Below are 17770 nucleotides of genomic sequence, written 5' to 3'. Positions count from 1 at the left end.
ATATAGTATGTCTCAGTGGATAAAATTATAGGACTTGGAAGCAAAGACCTGCATTTAAATCCCTTCTCACTTACTAGCTTTGTGAGCCTAGGTAAATCACAACTCTAAGCCCTATGTACCTCCTCATTAAAGTAGAAATAATAATAAGACTTATTTCATACAGTTGTTGTGATACTCAAATGAGACAATATGTGAAGTGCTTTGCAAATCCTAAAACAATATACAAATATGCTATTGACTATTAAATTCTGCTTTGTCAGTCAGAGATTCCTTAAAGTGTACTACATTTAAAGTTGCTTGTGACTGATTCTGCATATGAAACTAGAAAATAATACAAGAAAATATCCAAATGTACGTGTGCGCATGGACTTTGGGTACCAGAGGGGAGTGCTATGTGGAAGAAGGATTATGCTTGATCTGCTTAATTCTAGAGTGCGGATTTAGGTTGAAGGGTTGGTAGTTTCATAGAGACTGATTTTAGCTCAATAAAACAAAGGCCAATTAAAGCTTTCCAGATATGGAAGGAGTTACTACCTCTTGGAGGACCTCAAAGAAAACTTAGATGACCACATGTGCCTGATATTGGATTCCTGTATCACAATGGAGTTGTGAAGGTTAAGTCCTTTTAGCTCTTCCTACTTGGAGATTCTTAATGATTCTTAATGATCCTCTCCTGTAGTATCTGTGCAGGTTGTAGTTTCAATTGGTTTCTTGAAGAATGTTGTAAATCTATCATTTTTATCCACTTTTCACTTTTATCCAATCATCATTTATCTCATTTTTATCCACTTTCTCACAAACCTTTCTTTCCAGTTAGTGTGGCCACTAGTGAGAGTTTGTCCATTTCTTAGTCTAGATTCACAGTTTCTTGTTCATTGACTGCTCCTTAAGCCAATGTGAATTCCATTGAGATGAATGCTGATAATAGCTTGTTGTGTCAGCTTCACCCAAACACTTGGAAAGTTAAAACAGATTTCTTGGGGTCTTCATGATGTCAAGTATCCCAGTGTTCCTGTTCATAACATTCCACTCCATCAAAATTGCTTTGTTTGGTAGACATAGGGGTTAGAGAAATAAAGTTAAAATTCCTTCAGTCAGATAACTACTTATTAGAATATCATGCCTTTGAACCTCATTCTTCTGACACCAGATCTGTTCCTCTAGCATGCCACATGTCTTTTGTTATTTTTGCAGGCTACTTTGAATTCTTCTGATTCTATAACTTGGTAAGTCACAACTTGGTACAAAAGATTAGCAATGCTTCTTATTCCTGGTATGTTAAAAGAAAATAATTATAGCACTATACTGTATTATCTTTTCATGTACCATAAGAACTTTCTTGAGATGGGGGATTATATTATATCTTATCAAAGTTAAAATAAAACCTTGCAGGCTGGCTTCTTAGAAGGTTCTCAGTAAATGTATACTTTCCCTATATGTTCTAAAATTGACTCGTCTCATTTGAAAAGTAATTGAACTTAATAGTGACTAATTCTTGATTCCAGGTATACACCCGTGGGGCGATCATTTTTTACTGCATCAGAGGGATGCTCAAACCCTCTTGGTGGAGGAAGGGAAGTTTGGTTTGGATTCCATCAATCAGTTCGACCCTCACTTTGGAAAATGATGTTGAACATTGATGGTAAGAATTTTTTTCCTGTTCTCATTGAGTGTTTATTCCTAAAGAGCTAAAAGTATATGGCATTGTGGGTGCAAAGAGCATCATAGTTAGAACTGGGTCACTTAATTTCTAGTCCTGGTCCCGTAGTCCAGGTTCCCTTCTAGGCCTAAATTATATGTTATAATAAGTAAGTGGAGCAGTGCATAACAGCACTGGACTTGAATTTATAAAGACAAGTTCAGACTTTCACTAGCTTTTGACCCTGGGAAAGTCATTTAATTGTCACAGTTTCCTCAGCTATAAAAGAAGGATAAAGATAACACCTATCTCTCAAGGTTATGAAGATATGAGATCCCATTATATGTAGGAAATCTTAAAGTGCCATATGAATGCTATATTATCATCATTGTCATAAATGAGATCAAGATTATAGACTGGTTATAAGTTTGATCTCCATAGTATATTAAAGTCAGGATTAGTTGTCACTTACAAATTGGTTGTCCTCCTCATGACTCAATTGGGCAAATATTTCTATAGTGCCTAATACATCTAGTACATTGTGAGAGTACAGAAATCAATAAAAGATTCCTGCTCTAAAGTATAAGGAGCTTATTACAATTTAGGTGGAGAGTAAACAACCTTCTCTTTTCACATTAGTTATGTGCTACCATAAACAACAACATTCTGAATATACAGTCATGTCATTATTATAAAATGTTAAGAGCCTAAGAGAATCTTAGAGAAGATCTAGATCAGGCATTCTGCTTTCCACAGAACCTATAGATTTCATGGCATTTATGAACTTAAATTTTAAAATGTTACATTTTTATTTTCACTAAGTGAAATTTATTATTTATTTCTATTATTTAAAAAAAAAAAAACTTCATTATGAGAAAAGACCTTTAGAAATCACTAAAATACCAAAGAACTTATGATATTAAAAAATGTTATAAATCCTTGGTCTTCACCAATCTACTCTATAGATAATGGTACAACTATTACCTTCAATAAATAATTAGATTTTTATAAATGCCCAGTTAACTCTGCAACTTAGGCCATGTCTTTCACATTTCTTTTTCTCTCTATAGTTTCAGCAACAGCCTTTTACAAGGCACAGCCAGTAATTGAGTTTGTTTGTGAAGTTTTGGATTTCAAAAGTATTGAAGAGCAACAGAAACCTCTGACAGATTCCCAAAGGGTAAAGTTTACCAAAGAAATCAAAGGTAAGGTTTCATATATGGAAAATATATGCTCCTGAGAAATGTCACTTGTATCTTTTGCTGGGATTTTGGTCTTATTCTACTGAATTAGAATATTAGGCATGCTCTTCATTCTGTTGAGGTTAAAATGTTCTGATTCTGCCAAACTTGACAGGCTCTGCTTATCACCACTTTTTGTGAGCTATTATTCATTTATGTGTTTTTATAGGGAATTGGGGGTGGCAGTAGGAATTAATTACGTTCCTCTGAAGATTAAATGAAATGCATTTCACAGAGTATGAGAGTTACATACTCAGTCATTTTCTAAATAATGAAGTCTTTACGGATAGAGGATTTCTAATTTTTTTTTTTTTTTTGACAAGTACCTAGAATCCAGTCATCCAGGGGTAAGGGGCAGTAGTGTTCCTATGTAAGTTAATAGGTTATCGTTTCAGAACCAGATAGCCTTTTTAATATAAAATCATGGCATTCTTGTGATTTTAGCAATTTGTTTTTTATATCTACATGATAAAGAATGTAAGACATCAGTACTGCGATTATGGATCAGGTAATGTAAGCAGACTCTCCACCTCCTCTTTACCCCCAAAATCTTTGGAATAGGTTTTTCTTTGAATTTTAATTTTTATTAGATCATCTGTTGGGCAGTGAGCAAGTTATAGTATATAGTATGTTAAATAAGACTGGACAGTAAATTGACATTACTCAATTTCAGCCCGTCATTAAGAATTTGCCCTATTTTTCACAGTGGGGAAGCAACTCATTCAATTCATGAAAATGTTTTTATTTGTTTCTAATGTCATCACAATTGAATTTCTGTTCCAATTTCCATTGTGGTTTAAAGGTGCTTGTAAGTTTTGAGTGGGTTTGTGTTTCTGGAGCATAGTCTTCAGTATTTTTCTATCATTCTGGAAAGATTTTGAGTAGAGATACAGTGGGCATGCCATCAAGAGCTGCTAAGTGGCATGTTGGACAGAGTATCTATCCTGAGGTTGGGAAAATTCATTTTCCTGAATTCAAATCAACTCTCCGACACCTGCTGGTTGTGTGACCTTGTGTAAGTCACTTAACCCTGTGACCTCAAGTTTCCTCATCATAAAATGAGCTGGAGAAATAGTAATCCATTGAAGTATCTTTTTCAAGAAAACCCCAAATGGGGTTAAATACTATTGAAAAATGACTGAACAATAATGGTGATAGATTTGTATATATCCCTGTTCTTGTTACAATTTTTCCACCACAGTAACTGTTTCCTCAGTTAAAAAGAGGAATGGTTGTTTTCTCTATTGTTGGAAAGACTATAAATATGGCAGCACAGAAAGATATATAAATTTATCTTGTAAACTGGGAAGAGTTTTGATGGGTCCTAAAAGCATGGAATTTCTATTTTATTAGGTCTAAAGGTTGAGATAACACACTGTGGGCAAATGAAGAGAAAGTACCGTGTGTGTAATGTCACCAGACGACCAGCAAGTCACCAAACGTAAGACTTCCTTAATGTAAATTATTATTTCATGGGTTTATAAGGGCTTCTGCAATAAAACTTCTATGTTTTTATCATGCCTATATTCATCATAGACGCCAAATTTTGCATAATAAATCAGTGTGAAGTTAATGAAATACCAAATATTTGTGTATATGTGTATATACAATACATGTAAAAAATTTCCTAAACCTTAAGAAATTCACCACCGAATAGTAGATATAATACATATATTTATATATAAGGAATTCACGCATATATTTATCTCCTTCTCTTCGTGAATTTTATAGATTTGGGAAATTTTCTTCATTGGCAGAATGAAAAGAAACAGTTATTAGAACTCTTTAATAACATTGTTATAGCCATTAAAAACCAAACATTGTTTTGAGTTGTGTATATTTTTCTTGTGAATTTAACCTATAACCATTATTGCATTCAGGAAATGACCAAAAGGTTTTCTAATTCTTACCCAATGCAAAATTTCAGTCACTCTACAATATTCATGATAGGATTTATTCTTTCTTTTGATTAAATATCTTTAATACTGGGAAGAATTTGCCTTCATTTTGAGACTGTCCAGTTCATTGTTTAAAAGCTTCAGTTAAGAATTTCTTCCATACATTAAACTGGTATTTATCTCCCTGCTGGCCCCTGAGCTAAGCAGAATAAATCTTATCCCAGAGTCAGGAAGACTTCCTGATTTCAAATCGGTCTCAGGCACTTACTAGCTTGGTGACACCAGGGAAGTCACTTAACCCTGTTTGCCTCAGTTTCCTCATCTATAAAATGAGTTGGAGAAGGAAGTGACAAATCACTCCAATATCTTTGTTAAAGGGAAACCCAAATGGAGTCACAAAGGATCACACACTACCGAAATTAATAGAACATCAACCACCTCTGATTTCAGAGCCAGTATTCTTTGCATCTTACCCTGCGTTGTGTACCTTTCCTATATGGAGATGGCTATAATCCTTGTATTCCTTTCACCTTTTATTATTCTCCCTTTCCATCCAAGAGTCAAATGCTAAGAAATTCCTAGGAGTAGTGGTGCAATGTGTGAATTGTTTAAAAAAAAAAAAAAGTAATCTTTACTCAGCAATAATAACTGTTGCTCTAAGAAGTAACAGCAGCATAACTTTGTTGCAGCCACATTATAACCTGCCTTCTTTCTTGCCTCTTCTTACTCATACTTCTGAATAGGACACAGTCACACCATATCAGTGGGAAGCCTTTTGTATATTAAGTGGCAATTTTTCTTTTGCCTGGAAAGTGATGCATCCTGGGAAATACTACATTTAAATTGTCTGCTGTTATAAATTTACATGTTGGGATCATTTTTTCCCTAGTCATGTTAGATCTCTTTTCATAAGGAACCATTTTAGTTATTTAAATTATTTCTTGTTGCTGAAGTCAGAGGTCCTGTATAAAAATATTTGCCTAATAAATGATTTATTTATAAGACTATAAGTATTTCCTACTGGAAAGATTAATGATATATCCAATGTGGCTTCCTTATATAGTTCCAGCTGCCCTGCATCATTATGTGTATGTGTACCATTTTTTTCCTACCTCATAAGACCTGTGTTCTCTCAGTATGATTCAAAAACTTGATTCTTGAATATTCTGCTTTAAATGTTTTATCTTTGTTTTATATTTGTAACTTCCCCAACACTCTCTTGCCCCATTCTCTCTACAAGGAACTTATCAGTACTTGAAACATAGAATACTCTTAAGTGAGTTTTTATGTATGCCTTGACTGTCTATAAAATATTTTCCCATAAACCAATTTTAATTAATCTACAGAATCATGGATAAGCTTACAACATGAATCTCTTTATTCACTAGATTCCCACTTCAGCAAGAGAGTGGCCAGACTGTTGAATGTACGGTGGCACAGTATTTTAAAGACAGACACAAATTGGTTCTACGTTATCCTCACCTTCCATGTTTACAAGTTGGACAGGAGCAAAAGCATACATACCTTCCTCTTGAGGTAAGTAATCTTCAGATTTCTTTGATGTATTGGTCTATAAAGAATCTACAAAAATACAGATCTGTTCTTTTTTTTTGTTTGTTTCAGTGTATGATTGTACTTTGTACTGAATCAAAATTCTTGACCTAAGACATTGTAAATACTGAAAATGAAAAAAACAAAGGGTTTTTGCATTGTTTTACATATTTGAGTTGTTATTTTTATTTTTTTAGGATTGAGCAGAAGCTCTGGATCCCTGGATTTGAATAGCCTGGGATCTTTGGAGATGATGGTCCACAGAAAGGATATAAATATTTATTGAGATAGCAAATTTTGCTTCATTGTGTTCAGTATTGTACTAGGTATCAAAGAAAGGGTCTAGAGAAGAAGAAAGATTTCAACTTAAAAGAGTTAGACCACATATCCAACAGAGGTAACATGAAGAAACCTTGTATGAGTTGCTATAAGCAGGCTTTATATTTCAGGGGAATATGAGTTGGAAATTTTATAGATCAACTCATTTTAAATGGCACTATGAAAATTGTTGTAATTTAAAGCTTCTTAAGAACAAATCTGCAGTTTTATATTTGTGCACTTCACAGTGCTTACTGAGTATAATTAGTTTAGAATAATAAAATCTTTGTTCTGGAATGTGTCACGGACCACTCTGACACTGTTCAATTTCTTAGAAATATATTCTAAAATTCACTAATTATATAGGACTACAAAGGAAATTCATTCTATTGAAATACAGTAATTAATCTGAGTTCACACATCCTACATTAAGAATTTCTAGACTTGATTTTAAAGATGAACAAACAGGCTTAGAGTTTTAACAGAGTACTAGTAATCTATGGGTAATCCCATCCATTTCCTAGAATTGGGTAAATCCAGTTTATCCAATTCAGATATGAATCTCAAGTGTGAAACCCCTCTGATATATTCCTAACTGGTGGTCATCTGGCCCCTGCTGAAAGGCCTTCTGTGGGAGGAAATTCACTAGGTTTTAAAGCAGCCCATTTAATTTTGAGGAAAATGCTAATTGTTATTCTTCTTTATATTGTGGTTTCTTGAATTTGGTGGTTGCTCATAAGCTCCAGTAGTAGATTGAATAGTTGTAATTTTTTTTAAACTTTTATAGGTATGCAACATAGTGGCAGGACAGAGATGTATAAAGAAACTGACTGACAATCAAACCTCTACTATGATACGGGCAACTGCAAGATCAGCACCTGATCGGCAAGAAGAGATCAGCAAATTGGTGAGTGATTATTCGCTTGCTACATGGGCCCAGACTAGAGCCCTATCATCTCTGTCTAGTTATTAAGAATCTACTGCAACAAAATCCTTTGTACAGTTATGCATGGACATGCTCTCAAGAAGAAATTTAAGCCTGTGTCTGACCTTTTGTGTATTGTTTTCTTTTTAAGATGCGAAGTGCAAGTTTCAATACAGACCCTTATGTTCGTGAGTTTGGCATAATGGTTAAAGATGAAATGACAGATGTCACTGGCCGGGTCTTGCAGCCACCATCAATCCTCTATGGAGGCAGGGTATGTGACAGAACATAACTTGTGCATTGTCTGGTCTCATTGGTATTTTACATGCATGTTCCAGGGCTTGTGGAGGTGATGATAGCATAGTTTGACCTCTAATACAATTCTTTCTCTCCTGGCAAAGAAATGAAACTATCGATGATGGATATGATAACTATCAATGATGATTACTATCTTTTCTCACAGTTAACATAATCCTTCTAATTTTTGAATCAGTCTATGAAATAAAAAATTGGAATTATCAATATGGAACATCACCAAAAAAGAACGGAATTTTCCTTGCTGTGTGAATATTAAATTTCAGGAAAGGCTTTTGTGGGAGACAAAGAAAGTACTTTAGGGAGTCAGGATAATTTATAATTTTAAAATCATTTTATTCTGTATTGGATATGTACAAAATAACTAATCAGTTTTAAGTCTGATGTTATCTTTCATTAAATTCTCTAGTAACTTATTTCTGTCACTTCAGAAGATGGGTCCAAATTCTTTGACTAGTACTTCTAAGCCATTTGACCATGAATACATCCAAGCCTCAGTTTCCCCATATATAAGAATAACTCCTGCCCTTACAATGTTGTTATAAGGATTGCTATGAGGTGATGCTTGTGAAAGTCCTTAAAAAAGTATAAATTATGAGATTTCGGTTTCATTATGCTAAAATAGAAGGTATAGGAACAGTAGCATTTTCTTGCTTTAATAATGTACCTCACATTGAATTATACTTTAACTCATTAAATTTTACAAAGCTTTATAAAACCATGTAACTAAGAAAAGCATTCATGGGGGTCCTTTTTCTTTCTCTTTTACAAACTTCCTCCCACATTTGCCTTTACAGAATAAAGCAATTGCTACACCTGTCCAGGGGGTTTGGGATATGAGGAATAAACAGTTCCACACTGGAATTGAAATCAAGGTCTGGGCGATTGCTTGCTTTGCACCTCAACGGCAGTGTACTGAAGTCCATCTTAAGTAAGTCCCCTTGACAGAACTAAAATGATCACTCATTATTCTTGCTTAAGGGATGCAGTGGTAACTTGGCTAATTTTCGCTGTATGTTTCTTGGTCGTTATCAAAGGTGATCAGAGGTGGGTCAAAGAGACACGTTAAACCACTTTGTGTAGACAGGGAGAAAGGCTTTTCTTTCAAGAGTTGTTATCACAGAGGGGAGTAGAAAGCATGTGTGGGCCATTTAAATAAGGAGCAATTTTCACTGAAGTCACCAATTTTATATAGTTAGCATTTAGGTTTGGAATGGGTTTTTTTTTTAAGCAACCTAAAGAATAAATGGAAAATAAGTTACAAATAATTAAGAAGGAAAAAAAAAAGCAGGGAGTGAAAGAAAAATGTTCATAGAAACTAGAGGAAAAGCAAGAAAGGTAAAGCTTCAGAGAAAGACACTACCCTGCCACTAGCCTGAATTTTCTCTTTCATCCATGTCTGGCCTGATTTCACAGTTCCTATTATCCCCATACCAACTGGATAAGGCCTCTTCGGACCTTCTGATTAAAAACTGCCTATAGGAAAACAATCATTGGAATATTACCCAGATTATCTAACTGTCCCATAATTTAACTTTCCAGGACACCTCTGTGTAGGAGATAAGACTCTTATTTGACTCTCTTAGGTGTACACAATTAAATTGAGTACTCTTAGTGGCATATTTTAAGCACTGCAGTAATTATTTTTTCATAAAGCATTTTATCACCCCAATCTAGTTTTCCTCTCATCCACTGATTAGTGACTAATGATAATCAGAGATTCAAAAGCAACTGATAAAAATACAGATTTTGTTGCCTTAAATGATTGTTTGTCAGTTAGAATACATTTTGAAGGAAAACTTAAAATCTTGACCCATAAGCTTTGTAGAATGCCAATATTCAGAAGTCTGATAAGTATTCCAAAAATTACATCTGATTAGCAATATTTTCAGAGACTATTTTTCCTCTAAGTACTGGTAAAGCTATATCAGTTATTCTCTCTGCTTATTTCTTCTGATTTTTTTTTTCTTTGTTGTACTTGTTCCTCTATTCAGGATACAATTAAATCATCTGAGCCTATATTTCTTGTTTATGTATCCTATATAGCTCAAATTCATTATACTCATTAAAGGATGTGTTAAATATTTCATTTTTTTTTTTTCTGAATTTCCTTGTGCCCTAACACATACTCGGTTTTTATAAAGATATCATTTGATCATAAAAAAATGTACATATTTTAATATTCCTATTCTGAAAACACCATAAGCCTTTAGCTGTATATTCTACAAAATTTTAGTTCTATATATTTCCATTTGTTTAATATTTGTTAGATTTGTTCAGTTCTGAGAGAAGAACATTGTGGAAGATTATGGAACAAATCTTCTAATGCAAATGTATTACTCTTTTCATAATTCATTTAACTTTACCATTGTTACTTTAGAAGCTGTGCCATTTGGTTTATATATGTATTCAGTACTGATATTAATTCATTGTGCATGATTCCTTTAAGCATAACTAATTAGAAATGAAAACATTTAGAAGATAGTTTTTGAAGAGTAATGGACATTAGAAAGTACTCCTTAAAGTAATTTGATTTTTGAAAGGCTGTGTTAGAAATATACATCTTAAATTGCTTCTGAATTTTGTAACTGGTGGAATATATATCTAGTATCTTCACTTAAAACTGAAATTTGAAAGCATAGATAGGAATTCAAATTAACAAATATTTGGAAAGGAAAAAAAGTCTTATATTTAACTATAATGTGAGAAATGACAGGTAAGTATGTTGAAATATTTGATACTATTAAGGTGCCAGTTCTGGACTATGTTCCAAAGCTCACCTTTGATACCATCATCTTGTTTTCATTGTCTTGAAGCCTGTTCTCCCATACCCTCCTGGAAAAATAATATCACACAGAAATTACTTCTGTTCAACAATATTAATAATAAGACCTTTAATATATTGGAGTGACTAAAGTCAAATAACTATTGGGGTAGACTTGGGTTTTAAGTTTTTATTTTACAATAAAATGTTTTTTTCTTCCCAAAGCTGAAAATTGGTTTTCCCCCCTGCATATTGCATACTGGCCTCCAAAAAGGCCAGTACTATCTCCTTTTATATATTTGGAGTGATGCATACAATTCAAACAGATATCTTTAGTTGATTTCTGTGGTGCTCATGTCAACAAAATTCAAGCTTGCTCAAAACATTTCAAAAAATCAAGGTCAATGGAAAACTATTAAAATAAAGACTAAGGATCTTTGAGTAGTAACAATACTTCAAATTTATATGGAACTTGTTTTTCTAAATGGTCATTATTCTCTTAGGTATGCTTTGTTCCACATGAGAACATAAGGCTTAGCCTGGCATGATAGGAAGAGCATTGAACTTAGAATCAGCAAGATATGGCTTCAAATTCTACCTCAGATATTAGTTGGGCAAGTAGCTGAACCTCTCAGCTTTAGTTTCTTCATCTATAAAATGGGAATAATAATATAATAATAATAATATTTTAAATAATAATAATATTTTAAAAATACTACTTTTTTATATGGAATGCCTCTCTGAAAGGGAAGTTGGAGGAGGAGGGACACTGGGGAGAACTGTTATTATGTAAAAAACAAGATAACTCAATAAAAGTTTATTTAAAATAGCAATAGCAACTCACAAGAATCATTCTTATAAAGATCAATTTTGATAAACATTGGTTTATAATCTGTGAAACATTATTTCATTATTTAACATATTAAAGAAACACTTCGCAGCACTCTATGTGTGTTAGCTATTTTATTGCTACTATGAGGAAAACTATTTTTATTGACCTTCCTTGTGCCCCAGTGAATTAAATATTTTGAAAATGAAACTTCTTAATAGGGAGTAATTCAGCAGGCATTGATTAAATGATTACTGTGTGCAAAGTGAGAGGTAGTATATATCAGTGTTGGACTTGATATATCCAGTCATCTCTTTCACTAGAAGCTGTTTAGAACACTTGCTAATTGCATGAAGGTTGGAGTTTTCATCCCAGGAGTAGTTTACACTAATTAAGTCCCAGGTCCTTTCCCTTTCCCCTCCCCATCCCCAGTATACACATTTACAAATGTGTAAGGCAGTATGCTTGATTGCAAGGTAATATTTTTATGGCTCAGTGATTTCACCAAATACTAATCTCTATTAATCCATTTGGAATGGGTTTTTTTTTTAAGCAACCTAAAGAGTAAATGGAAAATAAGTTACAAATAATTAAGAAGGGGAAAAAAAAAAAAAAAGCAGGGAGTGAAAGAAAAATGTTCATAGAAACTAGAGGAAAAGCAAGAAAGATAAAGCTTCAGAGAAAGACACTACCCTGCCACTAGCCTGAATTTTCTCTTTCATCCATGTCTGGCCTGATTTCACAGTTCCTATTATCCTCATTCTATACCATCATCTATACCCATAGTCATAGCCCATCTATACCATCTCATCTTGAATGACTTTTGTCCATTCTTCTAACTGTTCCAACATTTGGGAGTTTCCTCTACGTCTTTTAACATTGGATGGATGCCAAAGGAATAAGTTATATTAATTACTCAATTCTTCTTCCAGTCATACTTCTTTCTGATGACATCCTTTGGCATATTTTTGTTCAACCTAAGGAAAATCTTCTTTCCTATTTGAGCTATCCAGAAGTGTAGTAAAACTACCTTTTCCCCCTTTTATTCTTTCTTTCCCACTTTGCATCCCATTGAGCAAATTAAATGCAAAAAACAAAGCCCTCTCTTCATATGTTGAATACTCCAATAAAACAAATCTCTATATTGGTCACATCTTGATAGGTGATGGAAGTCGTCAGAACTCATGGCTTATAATTGTGTTGATCAGTTTTTAAAGACTTTCAAAATTTCTGTCCATAAAATGATTGTCACAAAATTATTCTTTTATTGTGTTTGTTTTGTATCAATTAACAGAAACACTTTTTCTCTAAAACAGTTTCTTTATAACTTTAATGGCATAATAGTATAGCCTTCAGGTAGAGTCTGGATTTGTTGAGGCTATAAAATTGGATTTCTAATTTGGACAGAGCTGGACTTTTGCTTCCATGATATGGGCAACTGTAATATATTTTTTATCATCTAACTAGCCTTTGGCTAAGACTTGAGGACCTTCAAGTGGGTACTGCTTGGGTGGGCTCTACTGTCTTATCAAATTAATCTCCCAGGTAGGACTTTATAAAAAATAAATTGCTATCTGTTTAATGAAATATCAAATAAAAGATCCTTGAAATAGACAGATATACATACACATATGCTACATTCATGTGTTAAATGATTATTAATTTATATGTCTATATGTAGATTTTGATTCAATTTTTTTATAATAATCATTCTTCTCCCTTAGATCCTTCACAGAACAACTCAGAAAGATTTCAAGAGATGCAGGAATGCCAATCCAGGGTCAGCCATGTTTCTGCAAATATGCCCAAGGAGCAGATAGTGTTGAGCCTATGTTTAGGCACTTAAAGAACACATATGCTGGACTGCAATTAGTAGTGGTCATTCTGCCTGGAAAAACTCCTGTCTATGGTGGGTATTTGGGGATCCTTCAGCCTTTTATTTTTTTTAAAAAAAATTGTTTTTACTGTTTATTGAAGCCATAAATCTTTCTTCTGAAAGAGATGGTGTTAATTAAAGGAGTGGATTACAATCCAATTTTAGATTTAGATCCTAAGGGAACAACAAATTATAATTGAAAAAGAAGATTAATTAAATGAATATGAATTTTTAAGACTAATGAAAAGACTAATAAAATGAATAAACTTTGGGCAACCTGACTAAAAAGAAGAAAGTCAAAAATCATATCAATAAAGTAAAAAGGGAACAAGGTAAAAAAGAAATCATAAGAAAACCACAAGCAATAAAAAGAATTATCAGAGCCTCCTACATGGACAAATATATGCTCACAAAAGGAATGAAGCATTGGCTTTAAAAATATTAGCTATTCAAATCAACAGTTCCAAATAAAGATCTTGTATAATTGTCTCAGAAAAGAAAATAAACTAATTAAAAATCATCATCTATCCCTATCATTCCTATCATCATAAATTTACTGGAGAATGTAAATAAATTTTTCAAAAGAATAGTAAATGATACTATATGGGGGCAGCTATGTGAGTGGATAGAATACCAGTCCTTGAGTCAGTAGCACCTGGATTTAATCTGGCCTCAGACATTGACTAGTTGTGTGACTCTAGACAAGTCACTTAGCTATTTGCCTCAAAACAAAACAAAATACTATCAAATTATTCTCAAAGAATTGAAGGCCTAAGGGAGGGGAAAATTTGCTCTCTTTTGGCAAATGAGCCTTAAGAAAGCCAAGTTTTCTTGTTTCAGGGAACTTGTATTAAAAACCTAGTCAAGAAAAAGCCTAACAAGCAGAAGAGTGTGATAATAACAGTTCATGAAATTCACAAAGCCTTTTCTTGACAACAGCATGGCAAAAGCTAGTGTTGGTAGCATGTGTCAGAGACAGGACTTATATGCAAATATTCTAACTCTCAAGTAATTCTAACCCTCTGCCTTTCATTCTAGAAGGCAGTTATAGTCTTTCTGCCCCAGCATAACAAGGACAAAACAAAATAGTGTGAACCTAGATTTGAATCTTTATGTGAGACCATGGGAAATTGACTTATTTTCTGTGAGTCTCAGTTTCCTTTTCTGTTAAAATAAGAAAGGGAGAGATTGACCTAGAATGTGGGTTCTTAACCTGGAGTCTACAAACTTAAAAAAAAAAATTGATAGCTATTTAAATATAATTGAGGTTTTTTTTTTTTTTTTTAATAATCTTATATGTTTTATTTATATATTTAAAAATATAAAAGCATGATTCTGGACCTCTCTAGGTTATATACCATATAACCCAGGGGCCTTAAAGAGCCCTGAAACAAAGAGCCTTTGCACTAGGTGATCTATATCCAGGTCCCTTTTGTCTGTAAATGGCTGTGGATACAGAACATGCAGCATTAGGTTTAGGGTAATATTACCTGAAAACTCTAACCATTGGGGAAGTCCTTGAATGAGGTTTAGAGGTTTGGGGGCTCTCCCTGACTGGAAGCTGTCTTGCAAAGTCTTGATGACTAATTGTAGAGTGTGTCTTAGATAGCTTTTTATTGTGGTATGAGTTTGACCAGATAGACTCAACACCCTTCTAGCTCTATCTCTGACCCCATAGAAGGGGCTTTGATTCAGAACTGATATTTTATTTGGGCAGTAAATGAGAGCCACTCCAAGAACTGAGGTTAGTTATCAGCTGTTATTTAATTTGAGATCTATATTCTATTAGCTTTGTTTCATTTTCCCTTTTTGAACTAGAAAGACATGGTGATATGAAAAGAAATGAGTGCTAAAAGTCAGAAGTTAAGGAGTTAAATTGTTTGTTCTGCCATTGATCAGCTGTATTAATAACTTACTTGTATCCCAGGTTCCTGATATAGTAATACACATACTCTCTTTCTTACAATATTGTTCTGAGGAGAAAAATGAGAATAATGTATGTGAGAACATTACATAAACATAAACTTTAATTATCATGATTGTACTGAAGGAGAGTGGGAATTGAGCAGCAGGTGAATGAATTCCTTTAGGGCAAGAAGCAAATATGCCTTGTTTAGGTTCTCTTTGCTATTTGTTACCATCCTCAAAGAACTTGTTTGCCAGATGTTTCATGGGAAAGGCAGAACTCGTTTACTGGGGGATGAATGGTTCATAGATAGCTCTTTTTAAGTCTTGTCTAGTGTTAGTATTATGCTCTTGTTTTAAGGGTGATAGTATTTTTTTTCTTATATAAGCATTTGATTGTAATTATACTTTAGAGGTATAAAATAACCCCTATTTTTAATAATTTTTATAATTAGATAAGATTTATAGATACATTAGTGAGTGTGTGTATGTGTGTTAATGTTGTTCTTGGACCACAGTTATTAAATGGTGGCCTCGAGTAGAAAAGATCCCTGAAATTAAAATCGGACAATATGGATTTAAGTCCTAGTCCTGCTTTCATCAGCCTTGTAACAGTTACCAACTTACTTCATAAGCCATAAAAAAGAGTGCTAGCTTTAGTGTTCTATTAGAGGTTTTTTCTAGCTATAACTTTTTGAGTCTACTTTATATTCATTATAAATGAGTCATAGTATGCAAAGCTAATGAAGTGATCTATAAAGATAACTAATAGTATGTGTTTTAACTTTTCACTTTTAATAGCGGAAGTGAAACGTGTTGGGGACACCGTGCTGGGCATGGCCACACAGTGTGTTCAGATGAAAAATGTGCAGAGAACCACGCCACAGACTCTGTCAAATCTTTGCTTAAAGATCAATGTCAAGCTAGGAGGAGTAAACAATATCTTACTTCCCCAAGGAAGGTAAAGTAAATTTTTTTTTAACGTTGGTATATATGAATATCCTAATTACTCGGGATGTAGACAAAGCTCTAATAGCAGTAATTCCAGCGTTTCCTACCTGCCAACTGGAAAGTCTTCAGGGACTTTGAAGCTTATTAGTATCATTGGCTACTTTGTAAGGAGTATTTTTGGCAAAGCCATTCTTTAAAAATTGTTTATTAACGCATTAAGGAACTTCTACACTTGTGGAAGGATCATCCCCATTAATTTTGAGTTATTATATTGACATCCTTGTTTTAATTTTGCCTACCCTTTTCCATCTACCATCAATATTATTTGATATAGACAATACTGAAATAACCTCCTAGGACATAATAATTCTTTTTTTTTTTTCTTTTTTTTTTCAATTTTATTTTATTTATTTAATTATTTTTTTAAATAACTTAACCCATGCCTAAAAATTACCCATGCCAGGGTAATTTTTTACAACATTATCCCTTGCACTCACTTCTGTTCCAGTTTTTCCCCTCCCTCCCTCCACCCTCTCCCCCAGATGGCAAGCAGTCCTATACATGTTAAATAGCTTGCAGTAGATCTTGGATACAATATATGTGTGCAGAACCGAACAGTTCTTTTGTTGCTCAGGGAGAATTGGATTTAGAAGGTATAAATAACCCGGGAAGAAGAACAAAAATACAAGCTGTTTACATTCATTTCCTAGTGTTCTTTCTTTGGGTGTAGCTGCTTCTGTCCATCCTTGATCAATTGAAACTGAGTTAGATCTTCTCTTTGTCGAAGAAATCCACTTCCATCAGAATACATCCTCATACAGTATCGTTGTTGAGGTATATAATGATCTCCTGGTTCTGCTCATTTCGCTCAGCATCAGTTCATGTAAGTCTCGCCAATCCTTTCTGTATTCATCCTGCTGGTCATTTCTTATAGAACAATAATATTCCATAACATTCATATACCACAATTTACTCAACCATTCTCCAATTGATGGGCATCCATTCATTTTCCAGCTTCTGGGCACTACAAACATGGCTGCCACAAATATTTTGGCACATACAGGGGACATAATAATTCAAAATTAATCATAGATTTTTGAAGTTAGATCTAGTCTTAACTTATTCCCCAGAGGAAATTCCCACAATACAATATATTTTACAGAAGCTATCCAACCTTTTCTTCAAGGAGGAAGGATGCACTTCTACTGAAGCATCCAATTCTTCACTTCTACCTAGCTATGATAGGAAATTTTTTCTGAATATCATGCCTAAATTTTCTTCTTGGTAACTTCTGCCTATTGCTTCTGGTTCTACTGGGGATGAATCAAAGAAGTTCTCATGTTTCTTCCACATGACAGTCCTTCATATGCTTGAAAACAGCCATTATGTCTCCCTGGGACTTCTCATCTCTTGGCTGAACCTAACTGTTTCCTTCCCCTAATCTTTGTGTAATGGATTCCAAGTCTGTTCAACATCTTCATTTCCCTCTTCTCTATGTTTTCTAACTTAGCAGTGTCACAATTGAACATGCTACTCTAAATGCATTTTTGTTTGCATA

General features: G+C 33.7%; 1 protein-coding gene across 3 annotated transcripts in view; it reads left to right on the top strand.

Annotated features, from left to right (window-relative positions):
* Nucleotides 1-17770, top strand: part of AGO2 (argonaute RISC catalytic component 2) — a 139125-nt gene that overhangs the window by 100109 nt on the left and 21246 nt on the right. For all 3 annotated transcript variants that reach the window (XM_012541850.3, XM_023496518.2, XM_031947244.1), the window contains 9 exons: nucleotides 1506-1642; nucleotides 2710-2844; nucleotides 4234-4321; nucleotides 6167-6314; nucleotides 7435-7554; nucleotides 7724-7846; nucleotides 8685-8818; nucleotides 13205-13389; nucleotides 16063-16222. In XM_012541850.3, the coding sequence (XP_012397304.1) occupies nucleotides 1506-1642; nucleotides 2710-2844; nucleotides 4234-4321; nucleotides 6167-6314; nucleotides 7435-7554; nucleotides 7724-7846; nucleotides 8685-8818; nucleotides 13205-13389; nucleotides 16063-16222 (1230 nt within the window). The remainder of the gene's footprint in view (nucleotides 1-1505; nucleotides 1643-2709; nucleotides 2845-4233; nucleotides 4322-6166; nucleotides 6315-7434; nucleotides 7555-7723; nucleotides 7847-8684; nucleotides 8819-13204; nucleotides 13390-16062; nucleotides 16223-17770) is intronic.

The sequence above is a fragment of the Sarcophilus harrisii genome, chromosome 1 (genome assembly GCF_902635505.1).
Source record: "Sarcophilus harrisii chromosome 1, mSarHar1.11, whole genome shotgun sequence".
NCBI lineage: Eukaryota > Metazoa > Chordata > Mammalia > Dasyuromorphia > Dasyuridae > Sarcophilus > Sarcophilus harrisii.
The sequence above is the reverse complement of the archived record's forward strand: the minus strand, read 5'-3'. Positions and strand labels throughout refer to the sequence as shown.